The sequence below is a fragment of the Lissotriton vulgaris genome, chromosome 6, assembly GCF_964263255.1.
Source record: "Lissotriton vulgaris chromosome 6, aLisVul1.2, whole genome shotgun sequence".
Taxonomy (NCBI): Eukaryota; Metazoa; Chordata; class Amphibia; order Caudata; family Salamandridae; genus Lissotriton; species Lissotriton vulgaris.
In genome coordinates, this window is record NC_141694.1 from 583,197,493 (window position 1) to 583,216,102 (window position 18,610).

The following is an 18,610-nucleotide window of genomic DNA, read 5'->3' on the forward strand; positions in this document are numbered from 1 at the left end:
AAATATTTAGTTCCTACATAGCCAGGTATTTTTTAACTGGAGAGTAGACCCTCCCACTCTTTTACCATCATTTGCTTTATAGTATCCATCTCACAAAGTGCTTCCATGTCTTCGTCAGGGTCGCAGCACGCCAAGCAGCGGGACAGGAAGAACCCTATGATGAAGTATGCCACCGTGGGACATCTTGGTGGGTGAGGGTTATTTTAAGAAAACTTTCTGTTTTCCTAAACTATAAAGAATAATGGGAAGATAGCCAATTCCAGCAAAGTGGGACTCTTCTGGGTTTTTCAGTATTAGGTTCTCACCTGATGTCCAGAGCCGGTGACAGAAACACCTACACCTATTCTTGGTACTAGTGGACTGAATATAACCTCCATTTGTTTAACCGTGAATGCTGAAGAGCTCCCCAACATGAGAGCGTTAAACAATTGGATTTAGCCCCGATAGTATTTGATTCTACTTTACTTCCTAAAACAATAAACTTATTTCACAACACTTAAACTGGACATTGTTCCTTCTTGGCCCACTACAGGGCACATTTAATTTTTGCTTCCTTCGAATATCCAGCCACTGGAGGACATGCTGCCCCAGCCACGAACAGCGCCGCATACCAAGAATGGGAGTCTACTTGGGCAATAGGATAAGTTACTATATTCAACCCTCCCCTATCAGAAGGCATGTTGGAGAGGTGGCTAAGCTGCAAGACAAAAAGGTGAAGACATGAGGCCTATTCTACACCTTTTATTAGGACTGCCATCAGACTTTGAAAGCTAGGGTGCAGGTGTGTGTGTGTACTCATATTTCCTCATCAGACTTCAACGAGAGGGAAAGGCAGTACAAGGAGGAAAGGAAAGATAGGAGAGCAGTGACATAGGGGAAGCAAGCATTGGAAAAGCCAATAGATCTCAGCAATTCGAGAGCTAATGGTGTTGACAATGCTCTTTAGTCATGTTGAATAGCACGGCTGCTGTTCAGCCTGGCTGAGAATCATGGAAAGAAGCACTATGAAGAAGCCAGCGCTGTATGCATCATAGCCGTTTTCTGACTGGCTGGACACAACGGGGGAAAAGTCAAGCAACACAACACAGTAGGGGATGAAAGACTGTTGTGGAGAAGTTAAAAAACAAAACAATGGGGAGAGGTTCAAGCAACACAACAGCAGCATCCAGGAAGAAACAAAGGCAGTACTGCTCTCTGACCACCAGTCTAGGTTTCCTGCGTGCTGTAGGCAGTCACCAGCACAGTCCTTAGTTAAAGCAAGCCTGGTCACTGAGCTGTGTCAGGCTGACACAGGTCTACCTGCTACCCTCTATTAGTGTCTCCTCTGCTTTTCTGCTCGTTCTTCTGCCCTCTGCTTTGCCTTTTTCTGCTAGTTTTTCTTCCCTCTGTTCTGCCTTTTTATGCTAATTTTGCCTTTTCTGCTAGTTTTTCCGCCCTTTGTTTTGCCCTCTTCTGCCTTTTCTACTAGTTTTTCACCAGTTTTGCCTTTTCTGCTTGTTTTTCGGCACTCTGTTTTGCTTTTTCTGCTCATTTTTCAGCTCTCTGTTTTGCCTTTTCTGCTTGTCTTTCTGCCATCCGTTTTTCTACCCTGTGGTTTGCCCTCTTCGGCTCATTTTTCTGCCATGTGTTCGGCCTTCCCTGCTAATTTTTCTGCCCTCTGTTTTGCCTTTCTCTGCTTGTTTCTTCCCTTTTCCCGCCGTTTTCTCTAGATTTGGCTTATCGCCGGAGACCTCACACCCCTGCGCCCAGATATTCCCAGGGGTGACAGTGCCAAGCTCTACAAATGCTGATTGATTGAGAATTTTCCCTCCTTCCACAGCGCCCGTGTTGGAACCTGCCGACATACGACATACACACCTCAGTAGCCCCAACTCACTCGCCTGAGCTAAAATGAGCTGTGCCATTACGAAGGTACATTATAGCACTGCAATGAGAAGTATGAATTAAAAGTGTTAGTTTTGTCCCACTGGTATTCTGAACTTATATTTGAAAGTGCTTTCATACACAAAGCAGAAAAATAGTTTAGGTGAAATTAAATATTTACACACAAGCACACAATTTAAATGGGGATTTTTATCAGGAAGGAAATGGGTATCCATTTGTCTTTCCTTATGTTAAGGCTTTCTTTTTATCTGTTTGTTCATTTGTATGTAGTTTTTAAATACAGAAAACTCAACTGAAGGCCGAGCACTTTACATGAGCACTAGTTACATTAGACAACGATGTTTATAGGCACGGGGAGATTAAGTGATGTGCCCAGAGTCACAGGATGTTGAGCCGATGCCAAGGTGGTTGGTGGGGATAGGTAGACATGGGCACAAAGTGGATCATATTTCAGCAAATGAAGAAATTCCATGGGTAGACCAATACATTTTATGTGACCTCAAGGGACCTCTGGGATCATCTGTTTTCATTCACAGTTGAAGTTGTTGAGGCCAGTTTTGGCATGTTAAACCCAGCATAATGGAGCAAATAAACACGCACAAAAATGAAAGCAATTCAGGAGCTGCTGCTCATTGCTGTACACAAAGGAGCCACCATCCAACCAGCACTCGCTCCACTCTTCTCTCGGTCTGAAAGGGGATGCTTGCAAAACACACCAAGGATACCTCAAGTAAAAAAAACAAATGAAAATCATAAAGCATGATGGCACCAAGCAGCTCTCGACAAGAGAGCTGGGGCACAAGGGGGTTTGAGAAGGGGAGCGTGGGGGAGTTTACGAAACAAGCATTTGCAATGCTGAGCTATTGGTCTTGTAAATGACTATTTTTTTATTAATGTGTTTTTGAAAATAGCTAAATTAATAGCTTTGTCATTTACAATGCCAATAGTTATAACTTTCGCAAATATGACACCTATAGCATTTGTAATGCAACATGTTTTGTATTTACGTGACTTGGATGTATTGTTATTACAAATAACAATGGCTTTTCATTTTTTTTAATAATTAATACTAAAATAAAAGTGATTGTAATTTATAAATGGCAATAGCTTAAACTTTTGTAAATAACTTTTGTGAAGATTATGTTCAGTGTATTTTATTGACGAAAATCCAAGAACAGAAGTGAAATATTAACATCTTTTAGTGACATTTGTAATAAAGCTTGAAACATTGAGAGACCATATTTGAACCAGTGTCCTATGTTGGTCGTGTTCCGAATAAGGGAGGACCAGGCCTGGCAGCTCGGGCTAATCAGTTCCTAGTGGAGCACGGTCAAGACAAATTTACATATGGCAGGGTCCAAAACAAAGTGGTACAACGGGCAAAAAAACATGGACTGGGATTCGGCCCGAGTGTTTGGCAGTGGCGGAGATTAAATGTAAGCATTCCATCCATAACCTTGTTGTTGTACTTGACTTTATTTTTAAGAATAGAGAAAATCAAGTTAATGGTGCGAGCCGAATAATCATAGTCTATAATATGTAAATTAAGTTCAACACACTTGAGACACGCAAGATCATGCACAGCACGTCTGCTTACATTACACTATATGCAGGGCCAGTGGAATCATGCAGTTCACTTTATTTTCTGCATCATAATGGATTTGCCGCATTTACCACATAATCAGCATAATTTGCAGATGTTAACAAAAACATGTTTCTGATTCAAAAAGATCAAAAGCGACTAAAATTGCTACTGCGCGTGATGCAGCACAGTGGCAGGCCACCTTCAGTTTCTGATGGCTGAATTTAGGCGTTCAATGTGAGGCGTAACCTTTGCTCATACAGTGGTAACGTGTAAAAAAGGAAACGACAAAAGAGAAGTAATACTGCTTCAAAAGGTGTTGCGTTATTCGCATGTTCCTGCCGCATACATTAAGAACTCCTGCTACATTATTTGATCCGCCCGTGCCGCATACTTCCAAAGACCCTGACTGTGTACACGGTGCTCGCAGGGCTGTGCAGTGCACAGCTTCTAGTACAGAAAAGGTGTGGCAGGGCTTGCTTCCCGGGTGGAATTACGGATGGGACGGCCCCCTCTAGCAGCCCTAAAATAGCAGTCAGTCTTTACACTACCAGGATCCTGCGACATTCCTGGAATTCCAGAGCAGAGGTGGTGGAGGGGGGTAGGACGGCACAGACTTGCAACTGGAAATCCGAGCACGTCGGACATTTACAACCCCATAATTGAAACACTTCCTACTCTACTTGCCACCCAAAACAATCCCCCACTGACCTGTGTGGCCGTGGACGTCCTGCTCTCCTCGCCCACTCTCAGATCGAGGTAAAGTCATATCCGGGGGTACATTTATCATAGCGTTGTAGCGTGGGGCAAGGTTGGCGCGGCACTAAAGTTAGATTTATCATGCCACCTCTTTGGGCGGCTCGCGCTTACCTGCGGTCTCATGGCGGCCACACCCCCTCCCTCCTCCTACAATGCGGCCGTCGCGGGAAGGCGGCGGGACCTCGCCACTGCCAGCACCCAACTCTTCAATGAGACCACATATGTGCCAATGGACTCAATGACCCACGGACACAACAAACTGAGCCACATATGTGCCCATGGGCACAACAAACTGAGTGGCATCTGTGCCCACAAACATAACTAACTGAATCACATCTGTTCTCACGAAAACACCAGAAGAGACAAACTGAGTCACAGGGGTTCCCATTGACGCAACAAACGGAGCGCATGTAAAGTCTAAAGTAACGTACGCAATGTTATCTTGGTCTTTCATGCAGCTATGGAGGAGGTCAGATGTCAACATCATAGCCTTCTAAATGAGCGCACCTCTACAGATTTAGAAGGATTTATTAACATTACATATGGCAGGACCTCCACCATCAATACCCCGCCTGGAACTGACCTACTGCGCTGCTTGAAACAACAAGCAAACTCACCGCCGCAGCCCGGCTTCAACAGGAAGCCAGGCAACCTTTGTTGGGACGGGGGCGGGGCCGGACACGCGACCGGAGCTTCCCAGGAGGCAGGCTGCAGTGGCTGGCGCATGGCTCCGGTGCAGAGAGAGGAGAGCCCTGCGTGCAGCCGGCGTCCGCCCGGGAAGCCAAGGAGCGGAGTGCCGGTGCCCGTTGACGTCGGAGTGATCAGCCCCGGAGCGGGACCTGACTGGGCACGTTGTCTCCCCGGAAGAGTCCTGCGGAGTAGAAGTCCCGGTGAGTGGGGCTCCGTGCTTGCGTGTCTGTGTGTATGCAGGGGGCATGGGGGGCGGCAGCGTGCGTATGTGTGTGTGTGTGTGTGTGTGTGTGTGTGCTTGCATGCAGATGGGTGGGGGCTGGCTGTGTCTGTGTGTGAGCAGGGGCTGTGAGTTACTCTGCGCAAGCGTGGCTCAGACGCGCGCTCCCGCGGTCAAAACTGAGACTGCAAAAGCGCGCGTCTGAGTCGTGTCCACATTCCTAAATACGGGCCACATTAGGTCTGAATCAGAAACTCTCAATGCTCACGCATTGAGAGTAGGTCTGCTCGACCTAAAAAAAGGGAGTGGGTGGGTGGGGGGTAATGGATTGTTAAAAAGGGGAAAAACACAAGCACTCATGTGGAGTGCTGAACACAAAAATGTAGCTCCAAGAACGGGAGCAGTGGATGGACACAAATACCTTGTCTAAGCTCCAGAAGAGGGGCAAACACAAGGAGAGGACATGACGTAGGCATGCCTTCACAAACCAGAACAAAGAAAATGAGATTGATGCTGCAGCAAACCAATTAAAATAGTGGGCAGCCTGTAAGCCCACTGTGTGTAAACAAAATGTCTTGAAGACAAGACTGTGCATGTGCAGCCTAGCCGAGACCTAAAAATAAGGATGAAAACAATTCTGTATGATTGCGATAAAGAGACAGAAAGTGTAGGGTGGTGGAAGAAAGGGGCACAAGGTGGAAATAATGACTAAGCAGCCTTGATATTCAGCAAGCATGAAATTCGACAGCACCAGCGGGTGAGCTCCTGGGACTTTGAATTAAGCAATTAAGTTTTTGTCAAATAGGTCTACTTAACAGGTCTCTCAGTTTCACATTTTCAGGTTTATTGAGCAAAAAATATTTCTTTGATATATCTGAATACTTGAAGGAAGAAGACATTGAGAAACAATGAACAAGCAAGGCCTTTTAAGGTTGTTGCTTGGGCTAAGATGTAGTGAGCCTAGGTACCAATATAGGACATCTCAATTTTGTTGTATACTTCTGGGGTGGACAGAGATGTGACAATAAAACATATAATTCCTGCACAAAGACACAAGTATGTCTATGTTGGCACTATGCAAACAACAAAACCTTTAATTGCAATAAACACATTTGTTAATGTTAGAAAGTGGGTGAATGTAGGAATTTCTGTAAAAATGCCATCCTGGAAAGATATTTTGGAGCTTGCAGGTTGCCACCAATGCCCCTGTTTCAACCTCACATCTGATGAACTCCACTCGTCCCACCACTCAGAAAAGTTAAGGGCAGAGAGCATAAGCCAGGTTGTGCTTTATATATTTAGTGTGCATGCAGACAGATTGTTATGTTATGTTATTTTTTGTCTTTTATAGCGCTCGGCTACTCAGAAGAGTGTCCCGGCGCTTTATGGACAACCAAGAAAGACAAACACAACACAGCAAGATAAAAGAAAACAGGGTCAACAAAGCATTAAAAGAAGCTAGGAGGCAAAGAGCCAGGTTTTCAAACCCTTCCTAAAAGCCAGCAGATTAGAGGTACTGCGTAACGTCAGGGGCAAAGTGTTCCAAAGTTGAGGGGCCCGAAGCATAAATGAGCGACCTCCAATACGTGCCCTCCTCACACGCGGAACAATGGCAAGAAACTTCGACTCTGACCTCAAAGATCGAGCAGGACGATAGGAAGCTAACCTCTTCTGAAGGTATTTCGCCCCTGAGGCATAAAAGGCTTTGTGAGCGAGGGTTAGAGCCTTAAAAACTATCCGCTGTCGGATAGGCAGCCAATGAAGCGACTGCAGCAGGCCAGAGACTCTGACTCGCCTCTGCAAGCCAAAAATGGCACGTGCTGCAGCGTTCTGGACCACCTGCATCCGTTGCAGGAGATATTCGGGCAGGCCGAGATATAGGACATTGGAGTAATCCAGTCTTGACCCGATCAGGGCCTGAACCGTAATCCTCCTATGGTCCTCGGAGAGCAACGGAAAAAACTTCCTAAGCAGGCGGAGAAGCCCAAAGCAGGTGCCAGTGAGGGTAAGGATCTGAGATCTCAAAGTCAGACCGTTGTCAATTTTAACCCCCAGATTCTTAGCTAACTGAGACGACCGCCCCGGGGGAGACATGTCGGCCGGCCACCATACCTGCCAGTCCGGATCGGATTGACAACCGAAGAAGAGCACCTCCGATTTGTCTGAGTTGCACTTGAGGCTGTTCAGTTGGAGCCATTTAAACACAGCCCCAAGGCACTCACGGATGCTCTCTCCATCAAAATCCTCTCCTTTCCGGGAGGTGAAGAGCAGCTGGGTGTCATCTGCGTAGGACACGATCTGGGCCCCGAAGGACTCGGCCAGAGGTGCCAGAGGGGTCATAAAGATATTGAAGAGAGTCGGGCTCAATACAGAGCCCTGTGGGACTCCGACTCCCAGTGACGGCATCTCGGCCGAGCTAGAAGAGGCCCAGACCGTCTGTCGGCGGCCGGTCAAAAAAGATGTAAACCAGCTGAGCACCGTCCCCCTCAGACCGATCTCAAGAAGTCTGACGAGCAGATCCTCATGGGGGTCGGTGTCGAAAGCCGCCGACAGATCCAGCATGATCAGCATGGCTCTACCACCCAGGTCTAGCGTCTCCTTGATGGCCTCAGACACCTCCAGCAGCGCCGTCTCGGTACTAAGATTGGGACGAAAGCCCGATTGAGTGGAATGGAGGAGATCGTGGGACTCCAAAAAATTGGAAAGCACGTTATGCACGTGCTTCTCCACGGTCTTGGCCAGGGCGGGAAGAAGAGAAATAGGCCTATAATTGGCCAAAACCTCGGGGGCCAAGCCGGGCTTCTTAATAAGGGGGATAACCATTGCTTGTTTCCAAGCCACAGGGACCACTCCCTGGCTCATCGAGAGATTCAGAAGTGGATTTACGACTGCCGCCATCTTCGCCGAAAATTTGGCCGGGCATGGATCGAGCGGCGATCCGGATTTGAGATTGGCGAGAAGTGTCAGGGACGCAGCAGTTGAAATAGGCGGGAAGTCAGATAAGACTGGCCCTACAGACGCCGATGGGGTTAGACCATCCTTAGAACAAAGGAAGGCACCAGCCGGTCGCGGCGGAAAGGAATCTTGTATCAGCTTGATCTTGGTCGTAAAAAAGCATGCAAGATCCGATGCCCACGACTCTGTCGGAGCAATCTGGGCCGCATTCGACCGTGGGGCAGTGAATTCCCTAACGATCGAGAAGATCTCCTTGCAGGAGTTTGCAGCATCTTCAATCCTCCTCGCAAAGTAGCTCTTCTTCTCCAGGAAAATGTCACGATGGTAAGCTTTAACCATGGTTCTGTATTCGAGTCTGGCGGCTGGATTATACTGCGCTCGCCATGCTCTTTCTGCCACCTTGCACTGCCTGCGGGAGGCAATCAGCGCACCCGTGAACCAAGGTGCAGAGACCCGTTTAGGCAGTGAGTGGGGGGTCCTCAAAGGGGCCAGGTCGTTTAACCTCTCCACGAACCAGGCTTGCAAGGACTCCAGGTCCCTCTCCAAAACCCCTATAAGAGGACAGGGATGTTCACACAGTGCCTGCGACAACATTTCAGGGGTCACCCGGTGAAATGCCCTTGACGCAGGTCCCAACTGCCTGGGGGCACTGCTCGGGGATTTCTTCCTAGCCGGTTTATGAAAATTAATCAGACGACGGTCAGTCCATAGAACCGGCAGAAGTGCCGTCACCTCTATAGGGGAGGAAGAAAAGACCTGGTCCAAAATATGGCCTTTGTCATGCGTTGGTTCAGAGAGGAAGGGAACTAGTCCCAGAGGAGCCGTGATATCAAATAATTTGATCACGTCAGAGTCCAGCGCATCGTCCATGTGAAAGTTAAAGTCACCGGCCAGGATGCAGTGGTCCGCTCTCAAGCACAACACTGGCATAGCAGACTGGAGCTCTTCGGAATGTACCCGCTGGACCAGGGGGTCTGTATACTAACAGTCCTTTCACTGACTGATGGGGCGCTAAGGATAGAGAAAATGCAAGGGATTCAGACCCTTTGATAGCCTCAATAGGAATGATAGAACATCCAACGGAATTCCTCACCACGAGTGCTATCCTGCCGCCCCTTCCTTCCAATCTATCCTGCCTATAGATGCTGTAATCTGGCGGGATCGCAGAAGCGATATCAGGGTTGGAGGAAACTCCCAGCCAAGTCTCTGTAAGCATCAGGCACATCGTTTTTCCGTGGACAAGAGGTCAAAGATCTCCTGAGCGTGACTGCGCACTGACCTGGTGTTTAATAGCATACAAAGATGCTTCTCAGAAGCCACCTCCCGATGAGGAGGTGTCCGCGAAACAATACCAGGCGACCAGCCGCATCCCGGGCATCTACACTTGCCCCTATAGCGACCAGGAAATACCTTTAAACAACCAGGCGATACCTTCTGTAAGGACCGCAAATGCGCAGAGGTATAACAGACCATAATAGCTCGGAAAGAAAAGAATTAAAATAAAATAAAACAAGCGACCAGGAACAGTCCTCCCGCCACTCCGACCGCCTCCGGGACGCTGACGGGCGCAGACGGGCAGGACTCTGGCACGACTCAGGCGCGGCCGCTACGCGTCTCCGCTACGCGGGGAAGCGAGCTTTAAATAGTAGTCCCTGTGGACATCCGGAGCACTACACTGCTCACTAATGCACTTCCTGGCATTCACCCCACTCCAAGATGGCGCCCGTTCCTAGCCCACCACCCGGAACCGGGAACCGGACCCGACAAATGCGGTGAAAAACTATTAAAGTGCAGATAAGGGGCCCTAGAAGCTGTCCGCTTAAAAACAGGTTTTAATAAACCTAAAATAAATAAAATAGAAAAACGGGAGGCTTTAAAAAGAGTAGACCGATCAAACAGCACGCAGCGTGATTGCAGTCTTCAGGTGTCTTCAGGTGTTATTAAAAGGGAAATTCCCTCGAGTGCTCGCCTTAAATAGTAGTCCCTGTGGACATCCGGAGCACTACACTGCTCACTAATGCACTTCCTGGCATTCACCCCACTCCAAGATGGCGCCCGCTCCTAGCCCACCACCCGGAACCGGGAACCGGACCCGCCAAATGCGGTGGAAAACTATTAAAGTGCAGGTAAGGGGCCCTAGAAGCTGTCCGCTTAAAAACAGGGTTTAATAAACCTAAAATAAATAAAATAGAAAAACGGGAGGCTTTAAAAAGAGTAGCGCGATCAAACAGCGCCCAGCGTGATTGCAGTCTTCAGGTGTCTTCAGGTGTTATCAAAAATCACAAATGAGCTCATTATACACTGATGATGCTTTGATCTATCTGCGCCAGCCTGTATATTCAGTCCTCATCATGCTAGCTGTAAATGCTGTAAAAAATTATAATTCCTGCTACAGGGAAACGATTTGCAGGTGTGCAAAAAAAACTGCAAAGGTGCAATTGGAAGGGAGGCTGGGTTCGAACTAGAGCAAGGAAGCCACCAACACGCTCAGTTGTCATTGCAAAAAAGATAATATTTTCCAATATTAGTAACAATACCTCATGATCACTGCATATTTTAAAGGACAGGAGGACTGCATTGATACTATATTCCAAGTGGAATGTTCCCTAATGATGCTTTTAGACAATGCAGAACTTTCAGCCAAGCAAAATTGACAAAGCAATCTTGTTCTGAGAATGGTGCAAGCTGAAACCTCTCAGTGGAAATCAATGTAATCTTCAGTGTTACTTTGGGCAGCAGAGGGTGTCACATGATTGGAATAATCTCACACCTAGACTGATTTTGCTGTGTATAATCCCAGTAGAGACATCATCAAGGAAGGCTATTCACTTGGTGGAAGACTGAAGTGGTACCAGACCCAGAGTCTCTGAGATGGGAACCCCTTACATGTGACTCATGGGAACATTCTTGATAGCTCTCAACTACACATGTGTTTCTAAAACTACAAGGCATGTACATTATATTGCACAATATATGGGAAGAAAACCAGTGATTCTATTTTCACAGTATATGTTTAAGTTTTTTGCAATTTTTGGGTGTACTCAGACCAATGGATATGTTACGTTTAGAGGTAAATGTATTTCTGAGATATGCATTAATATAAAGCAGTTATGACCTACTCACCCGCAACCCGGTCATTCCTCTCCACATCAATGCAAAACACAGGGATTTTTTCCTTTCGGTCATCGAAGAAGTCAACATATGGAATACTTATTTTCCATGCTGAAAGATTACGGGGAGTGTTGGGTGTAGTAGCAATGTCAGCATCCTCAGGAGAATCATCTTCCAGAACTACTATTCCTTCTTCGATCTGCAAAGCATTAACCATAACTTTCTTAACTTTGATAAAAGGTACTTTTTGCAAGCTTTTATCAAGCATCCCTAGATTTTCTGGTCGCTAAACCAACATTCTCATTTACCAAAGAAGTAGAATCCCTCCCAAACTATCTAGAATTCTTTCGTAGCACCTCTTCACCACAGACATTTTTTTATACAGGCATGCCACAGAGAACCAAGAGTAGTTCTTGACATCAACTCTTCCTAGATTGGTTTATGCTTCTCGAACCATTCAAAGGGCCCTCAAAGCTCAACTTTTCTCTACTTACCCCAACTGGCTGCCTGCTCTTCACTTTCTCCCTTCCAACAGGACCCGCTGACTTATCATTGTCACTTTCCTTCCTACTTTGATGTGAAGAACCCACCTGCCCAAGTTGGCAGAATATTAAAATACCATAAGTACATCCAATGATTTATCCCCATTTCATTAACATGGTTGAGTGGGAGAAAACATGCTGGAACATCAAACCCGAGTGCTTTCTAGCAGGGGGCTACATTTCGACAATTGTACAGATCACACCTCAGGATTAGGAATGTTTCTTCCACTTTAAGAAAGAGCAAACACTACCACAGCTTGAGGAACAAGTGATACTGATCCCTTGGCAGAACTACAAAATGGAGGACTGATAGTTGAAGTTATAATGTTCTGCTCCCTCTCATGAGATACTGTTTATGTATTTTAACAAACACATGAGATTGTAAATGTGCACACCACTTGCAGAAAGACGTGTGTAGTGTATGTGTGAGGCAATCAGAAGCTGGAAAGGAACGTGGGAAGGTTCTGTGGACATTAAGAGAGCAGATCTAGGATGTGAGCTGCTGTAAGTAATGATGTGGAGCCAAAGCAGGCAAAATAAACAGTCTATGAAATACCTATCGGACTTTAGGATGAAGATCAATCGCAGCGAGTAGTGTTGAAGTTCCTTCTCTTTCAGCAGCAATCAACATTTTTTGCAGCTAGTTTGATTCTTAGACATTAAGAAGCTTTGATTAATAAAGGACCGGCAAAATACAATGTCTGGCACCGTCCAAGCAAAGTGTATTAGGCAGCGATGTCAATAGGAAACACAAAGGCCAATCCGGCAAGGACAGATGTTTAAGGGATACAGATGTTAACTCAAAAATGACCTTGTAAATTAGGACACTGATATTCTGATCACTGATGAGCATGCAATAAAGGATCCTATTGGATCTCCCTCTATCTATTCCAAGTACCAAGTTTGGTGTATGGATGGAGACCTCAGTAATTTGTGTAGAAGTTCAGAGTTGGCATAATGTAGTACAGAGTTTACCAGGGCTCCAACACTCATCACTTTGAATTGCATAAATACAAAACTCAGAGTTTTTTGAATGACTGTATATTGGAAAATGTATAATAATTTGATTTCAATATACCCTGGAGTGATTGTGACCTAATATATGCTTGGTTTGGACATTTCAAGACATATTCAATGTTATCATGTAGGTTGAAGATTGAGTTTTTTCGAGCAACTAACATTTTTTATAAGCTGGTTAGATATAGCTCAATTTAGCTCGAGTCAGTATTTCTCTCAAAAATGTTCAATATATGTCAGAAATGTTACATAAGGAACAAAGAGACCTGGTATCTGTCAGCAAAGGTTTCACAAAGTCTCTCTACTTGGTGAATCAGGTTCAGCAGAAGTCGCGCTAGAGGCTACTAGGATCCAGCTTCAGAACAGTTGGTCTCCCCAATAGTGAGCGGAACGACTGGTAAAGGGTTCCCTGCGCATTAAAATGCTTTCAAACACCTCTGCTTTTAACAATTGATTATTTTGTTTTTCAACTCTGCTTATTTGCACAAGAGCACGCATACCTGCACACTGCACTTTGCCTCCATTGTTAGTTACGCCTGGTAAAGGGTTCACTGCCGCATCAGAACGTCTTTGGCATTTGCTTTTTAAAACGGATTACTTCTTTCATTTTAAATTCTATTGCACTTTGCCCCCACTGCGTCTTCCCCGGTTCATCACGATTGTTCCTCTTGTGTGGAGGGAATTCGACGCAAACCGGAAGTGTCCACCTGCCGGCAGGAAGCACCAGTCTAGCTGACAAACCGGGATCATAAAAACATATGCCTGACTCAACATGCAGCAGACACGTGGCAAAGGCGTGCCTAAGGCAAGCCCATCTGCACCTGACCGGGCCCAGCGGCCAGAAACAATGCCCCCCACATCCCAGAAAGACCTCCACCTCTCACATACTCTCGAGATAAGCTTCTGATATTTGGCTGAGAAACAAAAATCTAACATATGCTGTATCAAAGCTTCCCCAGCAGTGGTTGAAGGACCTTTTTCCTGTCTCGACTACAAATGGTTGAGCCGAGATATTAACACCCAGACTACTGAGGTAGACACAAGCCAACATCATAAAAACCTGTCCTTAAAATGTATCTACTTAAATGCCAGATCTTTCCCCAAACATAGTATCAAGATTCAGGACACTCTAGATGACCTAAGTTCTGATCTCGCCTTTATCACCAAAACTTGGCTGGAGGCCAATAACTCCCCCAACATTGTTTCAGCCCTCCCACCTGGCTATAAAATATTAACAAATGATAGGAAAGGCAAGAGAAGTGGTGGTTTTGTCATTCTCTTGAAAGACCATCTCTCCTGCATTCCCTCCACAATCTCCAAAGTAGGCGCCCATGAGATCCTAGCTTTCTCAGTTTTGAAGGGTGCCCAAGTATTATTGGGAGGAACCGTCATCTACAACCCCACCGGCCATTATGCTGGATTAAGTACCAACCTACTTGTTCAACTTTCCCCCCTCTGCTTAAAACAATCAATTCCTAGTCATGGGCGATGTTAATCTCATCTTTGAAAATACCACTAACCCAGGTGTTAAACACTTGGAAAACGATATGTCCATTATGCAACTAACTCAGAGGATATCGGAACCAACCCATATGGCTGGACATACCTTGGACCTACTGCTCTCGAACAGAACATCTACTAACATTCATGAGATTAAACCACTTCAGTGCACAGATCACTCCTTAATCTCCTTTTCCCTAATGCTACCTATTAAGCCATATAAGGCTGAAATTACACATCAATCAGAGCTAAGACACACAAACCTAATTACTCAGGAAGCCTTTACTATGCATTTCACGCATCATGACCCAGACACACTCCACTCCTATTCTGATAGTACCTCAGCCACTCACTTGAAAACAAGAAATTGAGAAGTTGCTTGACAAATGTGCCCTCAAACTTAATAAGAAACCGGACACCAATTTCAGGACCGAAAGAAGGTATACTCCCAAACTAAAAACAAATAAACGAATATGCCGCACTTTGGAGCATAAATGGAGACTGTCAAAGGACAACACTGATAGACAAACCTTCTTTAGCTGAAGAAATAAATTACCATCACGCCATAAAAAACGCCAAAACAAACAACTATACAAAAAGGATTGAAGACAATGGCAGCTCGTCCAAGGAACTTTACAGAGTTATTCGCCAACTTTGTAAACCCACCAGCCTATCTCAAACCATGGCTCCCACAACAGAGAATTGTGAACTAATCAATAACTTTTTCACCGACAAGGTGACAAAAATGTACGCATCCTTCGACAATCCCCCCGATGACGATAATACTGACTGGGAAAACTCGGCCTCTCATCCCTCTGCACAAATTCATATTGACACTCTTACTACTTTTTCAGATGAAGAAGTGGCTAAAGCCATGATTGAGGTCAAAGCTGGATCTCCATTAGATCCCTGCCCTCATTTTATTTGTGCCAGACTAGCGTCAGTTCTATCCCCTCACATCACCAAAATAGTTAACTAATCTCTGGAGCAAGCTTCATTCCCAGACATATGGAAGAAAACAGTGGTATTTCCACATCTAAAAAAAGCTGGACTCAGAATATATGACCCAGCTAACTATTGTCCCATCTCTCAACTTCCCTATCTATCTAAAGTCTTGGCGCGTTTAGTAAATAAGCAACTTACCACCTTCCATGCATCTAACAATTTACTTGATCCCTCACAGACGGGCTTTAGAGCCAACAATAGTACCGAAGCCTCTCTATTGGCAGTGTCTGATAATATTAGATCACTAGTTGATCAAGGTTGAGCCGTACCACTGATCCTACTGGATCTTCCTGCGGCCTTCAACACTGTATCCCACACCAAACTACTCCAAATCCAGCATAAAAAAGGGAACAGTTCTAACGCCTTGTCATGGTTTGCCTCCTTTCAGAAAGATCTGACCCAAACAATTCATATGGGATCCTGCACTTCCACCTCAAAGAGCATTAAATTGGGAATCCCGCAGGAAGCTACCCTAAGCCCCACCCTGTTTAATGCATATGTTTAATCTCTGGTGGATATTAGTAGGAAATGGGGATTTGACATCTGCTCATACGCCGATTACACACAATTGGTGATTCCCCTGATAGACAGGCTGACCAACACCGAGACTAATAACAACCTATTGAAGTGTCTCACTGAACCCGCAGGTTGAATGTCCCAACACGGTCTACAACTAAATGCCGGGAAATCTGAAATCCTACTTTTCGGGGGTGCCCAGGGCATTTGGGAAATAGCTGGTGGCACCAGGCACTAGACACCGCCCCTGAACCCAAACGAGCGGCAAAAAATGGGCGCATCATTTTCGATACCACTATCTATGCAGGACCAAATACGCACGTTGTGCGGAAAAGCCTATTCTATACTGAAACTTTTTAGACTACTCTTCCCCTGGATCCCACAGAACTGCAGACAAATGATCATGCAGGCTCTGCTTATGAAGAGACTAAATTACAGCAACGCCCTTTAAGTTTGCATGGCAGACTACCTTTTCTCCAGACTTCAGGAGGTCCAGAGTGCCGCTGCCAAACTAGTATGTAATTAAAAAAAAAGGAAAATGCTACTTACCCGTATGCATCTGTTCTTGGCATGTAGAGCTGCAGAGTTACACACTATGCATAGATGGCCACCTAGTGTTGGGCCCGGATGTCCTGTGACATTGGACGCTGCTTGGGTGGTATGTTTGGGGAGGTAGATGTTAGTTCCAGACAATAACCTGATTGAATTATTTGGAGCACCCACGTGTCTGATGTGATGTTTTCCCAGGCTGGCAGGTACTGTTGGAGTCTTCCCCGACAGGAGTGGAATGGGGAAGGGGAAGGGAGTCATTGGGCAGGGGTAGAGGCAGAGCGTGAGTTGTTATTTTTGCCTCTGCCTTTGTTATTGTTACCCCTGTACCCACCCCTTTGGTAGCCTTTACTGTAGGTAGACTGTGTAGGGGCTTTGTATGAGGTAGAAGCTGTGTCTGAAGTATATCCCCTGGTGGCACCTCAATAGGATGAGCGACAAAATGAACGTCTGGGAGCCTGCGACTGCAGGGCTCCCATAGATTTGGCAGTGTCTGTATCTTTTTCATTTTCTCTAATGATACATCTACCTCGGGTCCAAATAGGTGTTGTTCGTCAAAGGGTTGGTTAAGAATGGCGCTTTGTACCTCAGGTTTGAACCCTGATATGCGTAGCCAGGCGTGTCTGCGTAGCAAAAAGCTGGCGTTAACTGCCCTAGAGGCTGTGACTGCTGCATCGAGGGCACACCTAATAGAGGTGTTTGTGATATTTTTCCCCTCTTGGATGAGCTTGTTTGCTCTATGTTTGTACTTGTCAGGGAGGTGCCTCATCAGTGACTCTAGCTCATCGTAATGTGCCCAGTCATATCTGGCTAGCAGTGTCTGTGTATTGGCGATACGCCACATGCTTGCTGCTTGAGACGCTGTTCTTTTGCCTGATGCGTCAAGTAGCTTAGATTCCTTATCTGGTGGTGCAGCCTCACCCGATGTTTGTGGGTTTGCTCTCTTGCGTGCGTGGGAAACTACAAGTGAGTCTATTGGTACTGGGCCTTTAATATATGCTGGGTCTGAAGGGGCAGCTTTATATTTTTTCTATATCCGAGGGTTAATGACCAGAGTTCTGACTGGGTCTTTGAAGACTTCAGGGGCATGCTTGATCACTCCTTTAAGCATGGGTAAAATGGATGAAGACCTTTGTGCATTATCGAATGTATCCATCAGGAAGTCTTCCTCAACAGGGTCTGTATAAAAGTCTACCCCATGATAATGTGCAGCCCTGTGAATTAATTAATTAAACCCTATAGTGTCTTCTGGTGGGGAAGGCCTTGAGGGGTATATGTCATCCTGAAGGACATTTGGGACATCTAGGGTGGTATAATTGTCCCACGGGTCTGAGGATCCTGTGGGTGTGGTTGGATACGGTAAGTTACCCCCCCATATCATCAGAGCTATCATCCCTATGTGGTGTGATAGGGGATGCTGGAGAATGCTGAGTTATAAGAGGTGGTGGTGATGGTACAGGTGAAAGAGAAGGGGAAGGCAGTCTTAAGGGAGAGGTAGCCATGTCCTTCTTCTTTGAATGCGGAGCTGGAGCTGGTGTGTCCAGTGGTCGCTTTTTTGGAGCCAAAACTAGGTGTCCAGTGATTGGGTCCTTAGCCAGAGTCTTTTGAGCGGGGTCTGGATAGGGTAAATCCACTGCAGGGGATTGATCTTTTGTGCCTGAGGAAGTCTTATGCACCGAGATGGCTTGTTTTGGTTTCTTGGCAATGTCTTTCACCGGGGAGGCAGCCGTCTTTTTCGGCTCCGAAGCTTTTTTCGGCTCCGAGTGTTTTTTCGGTTCCGGTATGGTTTTTGGATCAGACGACTTTTTCGGATCCGATGATTTTTTCGGTTCCGGTGGTGTTTTGGAATCCGAAGCGGCTTTGCTTGGTTCTGGCCTGAGTTTCGGTGCCGAAGGAGAAGTGCTGTGCTTCGGTGCCGATGGTTTGGATGTCGGGCTGCTGACTTTTTCAGTGCCGGTATGTGTGCGACTCGAGCTCAAGTTGCCAGAAGGCTAGGTTAGCTTCTTAGACGGGCCCGAAGGTGGGGCAGTAGAAGCAGTTTGACGGTGTGCACCTGAGCTGGATGGTGAGGGTATGACCGGGGCCTTCTGTGTCGAGGAGGGGTCAGGGTCGGCGATCTTACTTACAACTCGCTGCTCTGGAGTGATGTTCTCGACTTCGGAATCTTCTGCTTCGGAGCTGCTGTCGACGTCGTGCTGTTCTGGGACGTTGACGCCTTCCTCGAAGATGTCGTCCGGAATCAGAGCTGAAGATCTTTAAGCCATTGTTCACCTCGCTCTT

At 46.2% G+C, this 18,610-nt stretch overlaps 1 protein-coding gene across 12 annotated transcripts in view; it reads right to left on the reverse strand.

Moving 5' to 3' along the window:
• The window catches only part of SNX14 (sorting nexin 14), a 1,106,650-nt gene that overhangs the window by 299,738 nt on the left and 788,302 nt on the right, over positions 1 to 18,610 (reverse strand). For all 12 annotated transcript variants that reach the window (XM_086926583.1, XM_086926582.1, XM_086926579.1 and 9 more), the window contains one exon: positions 11,214 to 11,400. In XM_086926583.1, the coding sequence (XP_086782709.1) occupies positions 11,214 to 11,400 (187 nt within the window). The remainder of the gene's footprint in view (positions 1 to 11,213; positions 11,401 to 18,610) is intronic.